The sequence below is a fragment of the Thunnus albacares genome, chromosome 20 (genome assembly GCF_914725855.1).
Source record: "Thunnus albacares chromosome 20, fThuAlb1.1, whole genome shotgun sequence".
In the NCBI taxonomy this organism is placed as follows: domain Eukaryota; kingdom Metazoa; phylum Chordata; class Actinopteri; order Scombriformes; family Scombridae; genus Thunnus; species Thunnus albacares.
Window position 1 is genome coordinate 17,263,496 of NC_058125.1, and position 16,258 is coordinate 17,279,753.

The 16,258-nt window shown below is 39.2% G+C and overlaps 2 protein-coding genes across 3 annotated transcripts; both read left to right on the forward strand.

Annotated features, from left to right (window-relative positions):
* Window positions 1–269: 269 nt before the first annotated feature.
* On the forward strand, window positions 270–2,630 carry hmx3b (H6 family homeobox 3b). The gene is made up of 2 exons (XM_044337999.1): window positions 270–902; window positions 1,240–2,630. The coding sequence occupies exons 1-2, from the start codon at window positions 623–625 to the stop codon at window positions 1,830–1,832; spliced, it is 873 nt and encodes a 290-aa protein (XP_044193934.1). The 5' UTR covers window positions 270–622; the 3' UTR covers window positions 1,833–2,630.
* Window positions 2,631–3,607: 977 nt separating this feature from the next.
* On the forward strand, window positions 3,608–10,360 carry bub3 (BUB3 mitotic checkpoint protein). Of its 2 annotated transcripts, XM_044338290.1 has the most exons (8): window positions 3,609–3,779; window positions 4,949–5,143; window positions 5,239–5,308; window positions 5,462–5,613; window positions 6,271–6,429; window positions 6,638–6,815; window positions 7,564–7,780; window positions 10,102–10,360. In XM_044338290.1, exons 2-8 carry the CDS (start codon window positions 4,949–4,951, stop codon window positions 10,109–10,111), a joined length of 981 nt encoding a protein of 326 aa, XP_044194225.1. In that variant the 5' UTR covers window positions 3,609–3,779; the 3' UTR covers window positions 10,112–10,360. The 2 variants fall into 2 exon arrangements, with proteins under 2 accessions (XP_044194226.1, XP_044194225.1); XM_044338291.1 differs by having other exon boundaries at window positions 3,608–3,779; window positions 7,564–10,360.
* Window positions 10,361–16,258: the final 5,898 nt, after the last annotated feature.

Consider the following 16,258-nt stretch of genomic DNA (forward strand, 5'->3'; position numbering starts at 1 on the left):
TTATTTGTCAAAAACAACAAAGTGGCCTCTTTCTGTGTTTTATATGTTTTCAGTGGCTTCAAGTGCGTGCGTAAAATCTATGCGCAATTTGCGCAATATTTGTGCCAAAGCCCACCAGTTTAGCTCCACACTGAGGTGTGATAATCTCTGGACCATTTATTCAATTTACTGACAGGTGATTGCGGCTCGTGCACGCCCCAAAAACCTTGAAACAATTTTCTCTTTAATCTAATTGGATGATAAGTGGGTGCGTACTGCTGAACCCGAAGCCAAAACGCTTGCGCGGCCTTTTCTTTGGAGTCTGTTCTCGTCACAGCCCCTCGCGGTTTCATCTCAAATCTCATTTGCTATTGTACCTGCCCAATCGCAGAGACCGAGCGCGTTTTAACTCGGATGGCATTTTTTATTTCATCATTACATCAAGCTGGCGTAAGTTTGGCGCAGTGATCTCTCTGCTTTCACTCCGGTCATCATCAAGAGCTGGACGCAGCTTCGGGCGACTTTCAGGGTCTTTTTTTCTCTTTCTCTTGTATGATTTCATCACAGCCTGTGAGCGTTTTTTCAGGAGTTTTTTTTTCTTTATAAATTTTTGATGGTGATTCTCATCGGACAGTAAGCGGTGATGGCAGACTCTGATGCGCAAGAGACTCGCCAACCTGCAAAAGACTCACCGTTCTCCATAAAGAACCTACTGAACATCGAAGACAAACCCACGAAGCCGAAAACTGTCCTCGCCTCATCTAAAGGAGTGTTTGAAGGCAGCCTCTTCTCTCGGCTCGGTGACTTATCTTTCCCTCGGTTTGAGTTGCCCACACAGAGAATTGGACTATCAGCGCAGTATTTGGAAAGAGCGTCTACCTGGTGGTACCCATACACACTCGGGACTCATCTGAGGACTGGAGGTAAATATTATTGACTCATCTAATTCTGCAAATAAAAATATTGTTGTGTTTTGCTTTCAAAAAATCAAAATAATGTTAAAGAGAGGGGCCTATAAGCATACAATTTCGTATCTTGAGGGGGAAAATTTAAAGGATTTTAAAAATAGCTTATATCATGAATTAATGTCAGTAAACACTATATGACGTATACATTAATGAAAAAGGAATAGCATAAAAATGTATATTTTACTAATAAAATATATATATCTAGATTTTTCCCCTAAAATACAGGTTATTGTCATTGCAGATCACTTTGTCTTAGTGAATCAAATTTGAAAACTGTATTTTTTTCGTGCAGGGTCTGAGAAGGCCAACCTGAGGGAACCCCTGCCGGTACATGACAGGCGCTCCCCTGATCTCCAAAAAAGTGACCAAGATGCCAAAGAGGAAAGCGCAGACGACGATATCGCGCTAGATGAAAGTGACGCAGAAGAACCAAAGAAAGACACAGACCAGGAGGACGACTGGAGGAGAAAAACGGACGATCTGGACTCCGACAAGAAGCCTTGCAGGAAGAAGAAGACGCGCACGGTGTTTTCCAGGAGTCAGGTCTTCCAGCTGGAGTCCACCTTCGACATCAAGCGCTACCTAAGCAGCTCGGAGAGAGCAGGCCTCGCCGCGTCACTGCACCTGACGGAGACACAGGTCAAAATCTGGTTTCAGAACCGGAGGAATAAGTGGAAAAGGCAGCTGGCCGCGGAGCTGGAGGCGGCCAACCTGAGCCATGCGGCGGCGCAGAGGATTGTGCGGGTTCCCATACTTTACCACGAGAACGGAGCCCCAGAATCGACCGGGGGTCCCGCTGGAAACTCACAGGGCAGCCAGTCCCTGCTGGCTTTTCCCCACCACATGTACTATTCCCACCCTGTCCCGTTGCTGAGGCCTGTTTAGCACCAACTGTCTTAATGTGTTGTACATATGTTTTTAAATGAGAGTGACCTTCATTGAAAAAATTACAATTTTGTATATTTTGTAGATTCAACGGACACAATGTTAGGTCATATTATTATTATTATTATTATTATTATTATTATTATTATTTGGTCATCCTTTATCCTGCTGAAGTGTCCTTGAGCAAGACACTTAGTCCCTTTACAGCTCCCATGTGTGTTGCAGGAGGGACAATTAAAAATTATTATTATTATTGTTATTATTATTATTATTATTATTATTATTATTATTATTATTATTATTATTATTATTATTATTGATGGAATCGTTAAATGCTCAAAAGTGGGTGAATATATTTCAATGTATTCACTTCAAAAAAGAACATGTTTTGAACAGGGTTGACTGTCCATATGTATTTTAAAGGGACTTGTGTTAGTGTTTGTAGCTAAAACTGTGGATTTTAATATTTTGATATTTTCAAATATCGTGCAATACTGTTGGCTTCACGCTAGGCTACCAGCCTGTGGCATCTATATTTCACTTTTACAGAAAAAAAAACCCATGTCCTAATCCTTTTCTCTTTGTAATAGTGAGGACAATCATGTGATCCTTGAAATAAATACCCCGAAAACTCTGCAGGTGACAGGCACTTGTTTCTAAGATGCAATGTTTTGCCAGTAATTTTGAAGCCATGAAAGAGCCAAAAATAGCCTCTGTTCTTGTGTTATGATTTTCCTCTGATATTATTGAATACTGTATGAATTCTGATGTTATATGATCTTACACTCAGTAAAGATTTTGTTCCAAAAAGAGATGTATCTATCCTCATGATCATGATGTACATTGAAAAAAAAATCATTCATTTGAGTCAAACCGTAAGATCTTGGTTTTTTTGTGAGGATGGTGAGATCTTTAAATATTTAAAACGAGGCAGTAAGGCACAGTGAGGGTCTGAAGAGATGTGGGTGCTCTCTAAAATAAGATATTAAAATTAGATCATTTCAATTTAGTTTATTAATGATGGTCATCTTTTTAAATATGATGACTTGAGAAATAGTGGGCTATAGCCTAATTGTAACCATCATTTGAGAAAACATTAGGTTATATTGGATTTTTGTTACGTTTTTAGGCCAATAGAAAATGTTTAGGCACAGCCTGTCTCTTGCTATAGGCCTATATTGTTTTGCCACATTATTTGTGCCTTCTTGAATAAGTGAGCATTAGGTACATGACAATAGGCATAACAATACTTAAAAACAATAGGCTATCCCCACAAAATTTCTCGATTAATCTGGCCACAATTAATTATTATTCATCCATTTAGCGACATTGATAGCTGCATGGGTTAATTTCCTTTTTGTAGGCGTCGAGAAGATGACCTATGGCCTATAAGAAACTGTTATGTTAGTAGACTATTTGGGCAAAGTTCTTCTCAGACCACAAAGGTGAATAAGGACGGTTATATACAGATAAAATATACATCATAATAGTCTACAACAGTCTAATTAGCCATCGTGGATCTTTGCGGATATAGAATAATTAACTCAGCTAATATTCCTATTACAAGATTCACCTACTAGGTTGCTTTATTGTCCTGTCTTAAATAAAAGGTACACTCAGACGCAGAAAATACATCCTGTGTGTGTGAGAGAGAGAGAGAGAGAGAGAGAGAGAGAGAGAGAGAGAAAACTGTCCTGGGTCACGTGATCTGCGCTGCGCCAACGGAAGATATACGTCAGCCAATCACATTCCAGGCGGGAATTTGAACGTTCGTTTTATCCAATCAGCATCTTCTGGTCTAGAGCAACGACAGGCAGCGTTTGCAAGCGAGTTAGCTTCACGCGCCTCATTTGCTTTCTAGCATTTTCCACGTTGCTTTGTTTTGTGTTTTACCGTAAACAAAAGCATAATAACTAGTCTTGAAAGAGAAGAATCCCAACCGAAGCGGTAAGTGAAGTGGAACGGCCAATACCAGCGGCTCGTAGCTTACGTTATATTTACCGTTACAAGCTAGCGTTAGCAGACACCGGTGACAGCAGAAGTGGGCTTGGTGTAATTGCTGGATGTAAGTTAACGGAACAAATCGGATAGTCTGTGGGAATAGAGATCAAATGCAATCGTTAAACTACGAAGTAAAATCACTTTATCGCAACAGAAAACCGTATTATTTAGTTTAAGTGTTAGAAAGCTAAGTGCTCGGTGGGGCTAGTTAGCTAAATCCACAACCACTGTAACTGAGCTAGGCTAACAACAAGCAGGAACGCTGTAGATACACCAGTATGCAGACTTCCAATTTCTTCAATAGATGTTTTTAGATAACGTTTGACATAATTGTATACAATACATGTTTTATAGCAGCTTTGTGCTCAGCGATTGATATCAGTTTATTTCCAGCAAGCCCAGCTGTATTAGTAACTCTAAATCTTAGTTATCTAACCAGCATTAAGTAGCAAATCGGAAAGGACTGACCTTAATTAGTTCAATTAAATGATCAAATTTTGTAAGTTAATAAAAAGTCAAGAAAGCCTTTTTTCTTCTCAGAACCACCAAGAGAAATCTCCAGTTGTTCAAAACATGATGCAAATGGCATTCACTGTGCTTTAGCTAAAAGCAAACCCTTCAAATCACAAATGAGTATATGATGTTTTTAACCTAATTTTGTGAATGGAAAAGTGATGTATTGATCGGTCATATTTAGCAGTCAACAATCCTGTAGTTTATGGAAACCAATTTGTGGTAGCTGTGGTTGAATTTCAGCTGGCTGAGATGAAATTATATCACAAGTGAACATAATAACACTACTTGCAGGATCTTAACAGAATCCCATATAATGTCTCTAACATTTGCTATGTTTCTGAAGTTTAATCTAAATACATTTGTTTTGCCTGTGTCAGAATGGTGTTAATTAATCCTTTTTCTGAGGTCTAGTTTGTTCTTAAACTGGATTGCATAATACTGGAAGGTATTTATGTTGTTGCAGCCACCTATGTATATTGTTATATTGAAGTGTCATACATTGTGTCCAGTAAATATGCATGAATTAGGTGTTATTAAAGTAACCTTGGAGGGCCATATAGTCTCAATTCTTTACTTTATGATGTGTTACTTGTCTGCAGATGACAGGCTCAAATGAGTACAAGTTGAACCAGGGACCAGAGGACAGCATCTCTGCTGTCAAGTTCAGCCCCAGCACAGCTCAGTTCCTGCTGGTTTCCTCCTGGGACTGCACTGTCCGTCTCTATGATGTTGGAGGAAACACCATGAGGATGAAGTACCAGCACACAGCTCCAGTTCTTGACTGTGCTTTTTATGTACGTCATAGATTTTTATATTTGTCTAGGCTCCTTATTGTCATGTTATACCCTAGAAGTCTGATACATGCATTAATGTCACCTTTTACTTGCAGGACCCAACACATTCTTGGAGTGGAGGTTTAGATGCACAGTTAAAAACTCATGATTTGAACACAGACCAAGGTATGTCATGACACTGTGTCCCAACATCACCAAAAACCTATTAAGTTTCAGACAATAACCTCACTTGTACCTGTCAAATTTGGTCATAACTGTGAATTGAATGTGCTGCATGTGTTTATTCAAACGCTATTTTTTACACTCCCCTTTAAACAGATACAATAGTCGGGACACATGATGCCCCCATTCGTTGTGTGGAATACTGCCCAGAGGTTAATGTCATGGTAACGGGCAGCTGGGACAGATCAGTTCGGCTGTGGGATCCAAGGACGCCTTGCAACGCAGGCACCTTTACTCAGCCTGAGAAGGTAGAGTAATAGACACATCCATGCTTAAGAGACTGTTGTTTGTAAAGAAAAAAAAAAGGTATTTAAGAAATGATTATAACTTGTCAGAATCATCTTTAATCACAAATAATTTTGTAAACATGCTAGATTTTATCACATGACTTTCATGCAGCAAAGCATAAATAGCGTACAGGGTTTCTCAGTATTTTATTTGTCCCAGTTTATTTCTAAACTTAAATGAGATGGTATTAAAATTGCCATGGTATGACATTTTTAGAGCTTCCTGCTTTATTAAATTGGTGTGTGTGTGTGTGTGTGTGTGTGTGTGTGTGTGTGTGTGTGTGTGTGTGTGTGTGGAGAGAGAAACAATGTTTAGATGGGACCTAACATGTTCAACATTATTTCTCAAGAACACTGGCACTGGTTCACAATGAGGTAGTCATTAAAGGTGCACTGTTTTCCAAAAAGCACCTACATTTAAGATTTAAGATTTCAGATACTTGTGTTACAAAATAATAATATAGACACTTTATATATTGTTGCATTTATTGTGAAAATGTTGTACACTGAACTATGGCAGAGACGCATGACTCCATGACATGTTTGTATCAAGTGAAGTTCATGGCATTACTAATGTTGCGTCTCCCTCTTGTCTCATTCTTGCTGTCTTTGTAACAGGTGTACACGCTGTCTGTGGCTGGAGATAGACTGATCGTTGGCACAGCTGGAAGACGAGTCCTGGTGTGGGATTTGAGAAACATGGGCTACGTACAGCAAAGAAGAGAGTCCAGTCTCAAGTATCAGACTCGCTGCATAAGAGCCTTCCCCAACAAACAGGTACTCTTTGAATTAGAGTTGACTTTTATTAGTTTAATCCGCAGTGTGAGCATGCACGACATGTACACAATTCTGATGAATGATACAGCCAGCCGTTAAAACTTGAAATATAATTTGCTCCTGATCGAGTATTGTGTTACTGACACAAATTCCTGCGTTAATGTGAAGACGTTGGTTTGTAACCTCATATTTTCTGTCTTGGCTGCAGGGCTACGTCTTGAGTTCAATTGAGGGACGTGTAGCTGTGGAGTACCTGGACCCAAGCCAGGAGGTTCAGAAGAAGAAGTACGCCTTCAAGTGCCACAGGCTGAAGGAAGAGGGAATCGAGCATGTTTACCCTGTCAATGCCATCTCATTTCACAGTGTTCATAACACCTTTGCCACAGGTACGAATGGCTGCTTAATACTTAACAAATATAGGTTTCTGAAAAGTTTATTTACAAAATCAAGAATTTATTAATTTATTTTGTTGTATATTTTTATTTGTTTCTGTAATTAGGCATTTCTGCTATATGGCCAAAAATGTTATCATGATAAGAAATTTTCTGTAGTTACAAATTACAGATGTCCCCTAAAGGCCTCACATGCAGACTAGTGGTAGACACTGTAATTCACTGATGTTCTATAAACGCCTCATATGCAGGCTACTGCTACTGGTAGCATTTTTGCTGTTCTCAAGCCAGTTAATTTACTATATTCTTAATTACAGCGGCTAATTATCCGCTGTACATTTAAACTTACATTTGCGCTGCTCAAGCACTGATAGCTCTCCCATTCTTTTAACGACTTTCTCGCTAATCCCACAGTTGTTAACACGCTGTTCAGATCTCCTAGTCACTTAGCAATGAGCAATAGCTTAGCAGTTAGTGATGGCTTCTCTCTCTCCCTCAGTTTAATTATATTGAACATTTGTAATATTTCTATCAAGGAAAATTATATCCAGGTAATTATTGCTATCGTTTATCGCCTAGCCCTATCAGTAATTGTTTGTTTTTATAAAGCTCATAGATTTTTCTGTGACCTTTAGGTGCTGCCAAGGTTGCATATGGAACTGCTAGTTATTATAGATCTGTATCTCAGCAGTAACACAGCCTAAATCTTTTGAGTTTGACCTTGAGCCTCTCCTTCTACCAGGTGGCTCGGACGGCTTTGTGAACATCTGGGATCCTTTCAACAAGAAACGCCTTTGTCAGTTCCATCGGTACCCAACCAGCATCGCCTCACTGGCTTTCAATAACGATGGCACCATGCTTGCCATCGCCTCCTCCTACATGCACGAGAAGGGAGACATCAGCCACCCAGAGGACGCCATCTTCATCCGCCAAGTCACAGATGCCGAGACCAAGCCCAAGTGAGTCTCCCTCAGCCCTGTGGTCCTCAGTATGACGGTTTGCTACACTCGGAATCTGTGAGCAGCTGTATTTACAAGGAGCACGTCCAGCTGCAGCATATGCTGATCTGTATCTCTGTCCTCCCACTTTTCAATATCCGACAGTTGAAAGATAGACAGATGAGAACTTGAAAATCTTCCCACCCATCTATGCCATTGTGAATATACACTCGCTACAATGGCCTTATAATAAATACTGCCTTTGTGAAACTTGAAATGTTAAATCTTTGTTGACACCGAGTCTGTCAGGTGTTAAATTTTGAGGTTGTTTTGTGGTATTGTTGTATTGGCTTGTGTTATATTGAACCATGTTTTTGATTATTTTGTTTCTCCTTTATGTATGAGGGTGGACAAAATATTAAAAACACTGTTTAATAAACAATTTTAGGTCTGCAATTTTAAAAGATAGGTTCAAATGTTTTAATTTGGTCTTAAACACATTCACAAGGCCATATGTACTAGGGCTGCTCGATTATGGCAAAATTCATAATCACGATTATTTTGGTCAATATTGAGATCACGATTATTTAACACAATTACTCATTGACTCAAAGAACAGAAACACTTCCATTTTATTAAATGTATCAATCCACATTGACTCTGAGTCTCATGGAGACCCCCTGTGTTTGTTTGTTTGTTTTTTTTTTTTTTTTTACACTGAGTCTGTTTCTTTCCAGTTTCATAAAGTGTAATTTGCACAGGCAGCTGTTTAAATCACACAAATATCCTGCTGTATATGTGTTTTGAACTTATTAACAGCATCTACATTGATTGATCAAGGCTCCCAGTCTGTCTGTGAGCTCACCTGTATCACTACAGGTAGATTCCCCTCACTCGCTACAGTGTTTCGGCAGGAAAATATAATCAATGGATCAATAAATATAAACACCGTCAATTTCTTTCTGTGGAGCCAACATGAAACTATTTTGGTTCAGTAAATTTCTGCTGTCAGTCAGCCTGGTGGAGGCAGGTTGGCTGGCCGGGAAGAGCAAAAGCGCATCGCTGTAAAGGAAAGGGCTGCGCTGGATTTATAACACAAGACAAAACGAGAGCATCATCGTGAAACAGAATGCGGCACAATAATCGTTTATCTCGATGATTTTGTTTTTATAATCGTTGAAGCCAAAATGGTAATCGAAAATAAAATTTGATTAATCGCCCAGCCCTAATATGTACAGTACATTGACTTTGGCTTTGCTTGCTATAATCATTCCTCATTATGACATCTCTTCCTAATGTGCATCCAATATAAGTGATTGGGGGCAAAATTCACTTTTTGTTCTGTGCAAAACTGTACTCAAAAGTCTAACTAAAGCAAATATGACAATTTAACCATCTGAGTTAAGTTTAATCAAGTGTATATCTTCCAACGAAAGTTAGTCTTTTTAGAACAAAACTTCCTGTTTGTGTTTCCCTGGACTCTTATTTCCATGCTGAGGGAGAAGAAGGATTTAAAGTAATATCAATTGTTTTGCTTTTATTAAGAGATTTTGATATGTTTTTGATTTGATGAATTGCTGTCGAGTGAAGAGTCCAGGTGGAAACTGAACAAGGACAGAACTAGCAAAAATGTTTTCTCTGAACCTGTAACATCATCAAAAAGTGAGTATATGTATACAGTATGTGTTAAGAAATATTTGACTCAACACATGGAAATGGACGTCTTGGCCTGGATATGTAGGTGCAACAACACTAGAAAATCCAGTTTGTTGGTCAAACTGTTCTTTCTCAGAAGGACTTGTGGGCAATTGACTGATGCGTTTCCAATGTTATTTTGTTGAAAACACAAGGGTTGTTTTTTTTATTTGTTATTGTAATGTCAACATGAAATTGCTCCCACCTATGTCACAAAAAGCGACTTTGATGTAAATGCCATCTCTCTGTTGTTGATACAAGTATAAAAAACATTTTTTAGTAGATTTCTTTGTGTCAAAAATATAAATATTTGCTAGGGTATTTCTGGGAGTTCACAAAATATGGAAAACAAGTTTGCACTTGCATAAGTGACATCAAGTAGCAACAAAAAAAATGGCCATCATTCATAGTGAAACCTAGAAACCAGTGTTTTCTGGAGTCTTTCACTTCATCAAAAGTAATTTACTCCACCTCAGTTTGACCCCACTTTATTGGCACAACAGTGGATAAATTGGCTTAGATTTCTTTTTCTGAAGAACAGTATGAAATAGACTAGTAGTCCATGAATGGGATATCGCTTGCCTCCATGCATTAATTCAGTGATTGCTCCTGAGTTGATTGATTCTCTCCTATTTTTTGGTTTACAGGTCAACCTAAATCCACCTTTGTATGGTTCCCTCTGCGTATGAAGCCTTAATCACATTTGGGTTATCTGCTGGCATCCAGTGTACCATTACTAAATTGCTACCTGTCATTTTCTCCCATTTCAATAGTTTGTTTTCTTTCTTGTAAGTAATGTCTGTTCATTTTCTCTCTCTCTCTTCTGGTTCTTGTTAAATATTTCATTGTTTCATGTATGTTTGGACAAGCAACTTTGTTTTTCATGAATAAAACTGTTTATACACATCTTTTTTGCTTCATCATTTTGGAGTCACCAAACATTGTCGCTGTCCTTGTTTCAGTCTTAATATTGATAAGTTTGACAACTGCAGCATAATAAAATCTCTAATTCTGACCTACAGAATAACTTCAGCTCACACATCAACAATTTTCATATGTACTACCTGCAAAAGAAAACCTGAGAAATGTTAGGAATGTGTTGGGGCAAAAGAGGTTGTTCTCTTGATGATGTGTTGAGGGAAAGCGATGAGCCACTCGTCTTGCCGAGGGCTCCACTTGCCCTCAGACGGTGACCTGTGCTGATAGACATCAGAGGTCTGCGGCCTAAACCAGATCTTGCTTTATTACTGGTGAAAATTGGCGGAAAACCACTAAAAACTGGATGACTCGCTTGCATCTGGCAGTCCGGGAAAGCTAAAAGGTTCACACTGAAATAAAATGATCATGAAGCTCATTTCTAGATTTCCCTTATGTTTAATGGTGCATTATCAGTTGAGTAGCCTGGGTGGTAAAATCTGGTTTGTCAGGACTGGAGTACACTGTAGACCTGAGTGCTAGCCATCTGCATGGTTTTACTGTGCTGTGGGTTTGTTTTTTTTAACTAATTTGTAAATATATATATATATATGACAAAGAAAAAATCTAAGTATGAAAGTTTAATACAGAAAAACTAATTTTATAGATGAAGGATGACAGCAGAGATGTTTGAGTTGGATATACAGTACTTTTTTCATCCTTATCAATGAATTTATCTGCTGCTGTTCTGCAAGTTGTTACACTGGTGAGAGTCAGATGCAACGCAGACCTTTTTAATGCAGTATTCAGCGTTACATGAATGGGAACAGTAAGCACAGCAGTGCCCTGCAAAAGTCTAAGTGGTGTCTCTTTTCCCCCCAGTTCAGATTTTCAGTTGCATCTAATGCAATTTCTGAAGCCCTTCAGCCAAAGCAGCAGAGAAGATATAGATGTCAATTATTCTATTTAAGAGCTCCATTTTTTTCTAATGGCTCTATCTGCTTCTGCAGTATCCTGGAAATGATTAGTCCAGTTTGGTTAAATGATGTAACTAATTCCCATGATTGTCGATAATGAGTCCGTCTTTGACATTGGATTATGATTGCAGCTTAATATGAAATGGCATTCATTTTCAGACGTAATTACTGCCCATGAAGCAGACAGAGAATGGCCGGGGGTTTGTTGTTTGGGCTGCAGCGAATTACCTTGTTTCCTGTCATCTTTGGCTTCCGCTAAATTGGAAAATCGAGTTCTTTGAGTGTGCATTAGAGCTGTTAAGGTTTTCTTGTCTGTATTGAATATCTGTTTTACAGGGAAAAGTAATTTAGCAGCTAATCTGGCAGGTGCATTAAAGCATTTAGCATTTTTGTGACCTCAACGGTTTGCAGTAGATTTAAAAATTTTTGAGTTACAAATGTAGCTCTCTCTTATTCAGTAGATTTATCAAGATCTGTAATTCACCAAATTGCAGCAGATAAATCTGTTGCATTATCTATCAGGATCTTCCTCCAAGCCTGTTTCCACAGGGCTCTCTCCAGGGTTTTTTTTTTTTGTTCCTTCAGCAAAGGCCCAGTTAACCACATCTGTGGTTGTGTGGCCAGGCTCTGGTTTCCAACCACTGAAGTGTTGCAGACAGTTTGGCTCTACATGAAACCATTACATGACAATTAAAATGGGTGATTGTGCTGCAACAGCCTGTCAGGTGCATTTAACCCAACCACAAAAGGCTCTTATGTTCACTCAAGAGGGCACAGATGACCTTCAAGCAGACACCTTATCTCTCAAGACCGGTTTCTAATATTATATCAAGCTGATGATACCAGCCTTCGTGAGCTGTGTAGAAATGGGGAAATCACATGACGCATCAGGAAAATATTGACAGCATTCTGTATTATGGTCTGTCTCCTGTTTCATTGCCACATACTGCAGACCAGAGATCAAGACACAGTGACACCAATGCTGTTTCTTCTTCCTTTAACAAAGTCAATTCATGATGTCTCGTAATATAACTGAAGAAATTCAGTATTTTTTAATAAGCATACAACATCATTATTTAATCTTACTTTCCATAATTACACACCAAAACTGAATTGTTTCATTACAAGGCCTTTCAGCCATGTTGGGGCACGCATCCATTGGTGACAGCACTTCAGCAGCTCTTTGTGATAATGATCATGATGGAAGTGTTTTAAGATTTTTGGGTACTTTTCGAGTAAGGCATACTTTATAAAGGGTTTTTAACTTAGAACTATTGGCTTTATCCGTTGTTGGAGCTTTGTTGGTCAGTAATAAGCCATTAATCTGGACATGTTTTGGGTTGCCAGGTTGCAGTTTATAGCAGTGAACACACATGTGGCTGGTACAAATCCTCTTCCAGCATACGTTGCTATTTTTAACTCCTCACAAAGACCCTTCCAGTGGACCAATAAACCACTTCTGGAAAATAGCTGCAGATCACCTTGACCAAAATCCAATAATAATAACTTACATCTACTACTGCCGACTGGATGGATTATTGTAGAGGACCCTTTCGTTAATATTGGGTTGTACAGGGTTTTCTGCACAACTCAATAATACCTTACCTCTGCTATTCTAAAGAAATGTATATATTTTTATGGAACATCACTAACATACTTTACATTTGAGGAAAAAAAAGAGAGGTCCTACTTCATAGACCAAAAGCCATTTATTTAATGAGCGTGTCTGTTTAGGCCATCCCCTGATGTGTCACCTACAAACTAAACTGAACACAAGGCGAGATGCATCAGGATTACCACCTCTGCTAAACTATTTCCTTATTATAACCTGTTGAAGGTTTCTTACTCTTTGTCAAGTCTGCACTTATAAAATTGGATAACTTGTGAAAAAATATATTTTGGTCCTGGTGCTCTGGAAGGAAGGTAAGTGGTCGAAGGCTCCATTGGTAAATTAAAGAACAGGCTGGAACCCAAAAGTTGCCTTTATTAATACTTTAATTGCTGATCTGTCAAGCATTGCATTAGTGCCATTAATACACAATATGTTAAAATGAATGTATTATTAGTGTACGCAGGTACATAATTTAAAACAGCATCCTGTTGTTCTTTCACGAGATGAAAACCTACAGTTGAACACAGCCACCAGATTGGGCGACAGTGAAGATCCAGGTCCTGTCCTGTATGGAGTCCTGTTGCCAGTCCATCCCAGCTGTGAAAAGAAACCTGAGCCTTTTACTTGGACGTGGCTGTGGCCTGCCACAGCAACTCACTCCAAGCTGCTTCTGCCCCAGGGAGGCTTTTAAAGAGCTTTGGTGAGCAAGACAACATCTCCTCAAGAGCATTGTAGTTACATTAGAGCCTAATTAGACGGTAAAGCTCAAGGCCATGTATCCCACTGCTAGGTTTCACACTCGTGGCCATCCATCTCTTTACAGGACAGGCAGGCAGGCAGCATGGGGTCGACTATAGTGAAGGGGAAGCTCACCTGGGAGTTGGGCTGTAGTAAATCAAAAATCTCTGGGCATGACAAGAGGGTCACAGATTTTGGGCTTGAGGTTCCATGTTGGTTTCTAGGCTTTGTGCTGCAGATTAATCATATGATAATGAAATGTGCGACATTGGTGTTTTAACCAATGTTACTTGAGAGTGTGAATGAAAGAATGTGTGGTATTATGCTGAATTTGGATAACAGATTTTGACCATAAAGAACCACAAAATATCTATTTTTCATCTAGAAATAGCAATGTCAGTTGGTTGATTGACAACTTTGGTCCAGACTGAAATATCTCAATAACTATGTTATGACATTTTGTAGACATTCATGTTTGCGAAGATGATGAGTCCCCATGGTTTTGGTCCCTGACTTTTCCTCTAGCGCCATCATCAGGACAAAGTTTCAATTTGTCCAACACTTTGGTTTATCACTAAATAGCTGCAGAGCTACTGACATTCTTATCAGCCTCAGCTGCACTTTGTGTTTAGTACAAATTAGCAAATGTCAGCATGCTAAAATGCCAAACAAAGATGGTGAACATGGTAAACATTATACCTGCTAAACATCAGCTTGTTAGCATTGTTATTGTGAGCATGGTTTTCATGGTGATGTTAGCATTTCTCTCAACGCACAGCTGTACCTAAGCCTTGATTCTATATATTCAACTTTAAGGTAAACCATTAAAGTTTCATCTATACTTGTCTTCCTTGAAAGTCTTTCACCAAGATATCACAATATACCTTTCACTTCAAAAGGTAAGTTGTAGAAAAGGGTGCTTAAGTGGAAAAAAAAAGTGCAGCTTTCAAATCAGCTTTCAAGTCACCTGTCAAACTGATGAATGTATGTATAGAGAATATGGGCCAGTCAGTGCATCGGGGTCATGTTTGAAAATTTAGGGCCAGGGGGCACGAGAGCTGTTGAGATGAAAGGTGAAAATACACAGAAAAGTGAACTCTTCCATGACTTTTGCTCACCCAGGGAAGAAACAAGTGGTTTTTTTTAGATATCAATTGATTTATTCCAAATTTGCTCATATTGAGTGTTTATAGTGTTCCCCATAAAACTCAGCGACAATACTTTGTCATTCGTACCCATGATGAGGGACACCTTTCCCATGCATAGGGTGTCATATGCACTGTGTTGTTAATTTCCTTCAGGGGTGAAACCACAGGTACTTAATACAACTGATCCGGTCCCTGTCAGGTCCTGTGTGAACTAAGGGCATGGCCTCAAGATCACGGAACATATCACATGTGAAAACATAGAACCTGTTGCATTGTATGGATGATTTGCAGTCCACTTTGGAGTGACAGGCAGTTTTCTTTTTTACTGTCAAAAAAAAAAGGTGGGGGCAGATCCCAGTGGGCCTTTGGAAAACAGTAACTTGTTATCCCCATCAGATTGCAGGCCTTTTCAGGACAGCCTCTTTGTACGCTCTCCATGTCTATGAAACTCTCTGTGCTGTTTAATGGGTTCATGGCCACAGGGCAAGGGTTACAGTTTGTCCTTCCTGCAATTAGCATTCACGGTTAGCTTAGCAGAACTAATGCACCACATCTTTGAGGCTCAAGTTCCCTGTGTGCCTCTGAGTGACTGCAGGCAAGATTTAACTGACTCGTTGTATCCATTTCCACCTGCTTTATTAGATGTTGTTTGCAAAATCCCCTGAAGAATACCATTTCAAGCCAACTATTATCGGCCAATTAAGCGTCTGTGTCACACTGTTGCTCTCAGGAACAAATGAGATGGATAAACTGTATGCATACTGTGTTGATATACAGGATAGCTCCAGGTTATACAGTTACAAGCATATTAGCACAAGGGTCTGAACTATCACTAGCAGGCAGAGCTTCGTCCCCTGTGGCCCTCATTTTCACATCACAGATCAATGTGGGCTATTTCCGCTCCATTGTTTATCTACATTTGTTTCTCATATTTTTCTCACCTTTCTGTATCACAACAAAAACAAATGCGGTCTCTGTTTTGTCATTATTTTCGTGTTCTGTTTGCCCTGTGACATTTAGGTCAAGACACTGAGATCTCACGGCGGTTCTCAGCGTGCAGGAACATTTACACCAAAGCTATTGTGGCAGCAGTTGTGGGCCGTGGGGATCTCATGGGTCTTAAGTGACACCAACGCTAAAATGAAGCAGCTTGGAGTTGTTTTCTGCTATTATCTTTCCCTGTGTTGTGTAATATTACAGTTTATGTATGAACCCCCAGACATTTATGTAGGTTGACTAGTATTGTTTGAGAACTATAGCAAATATTTAGGCTGCAATGTGGACTGAGGGACTTTCAGAGAGCAAGTGAATGCATCTTTTTAAATCATGGACATAAAGTGACAACAGAGATAAAAGTGCAAACGCTGCACTCAGGGGCTAAAGGTGAATTAAACAAAAAACTGTCAAATATTCA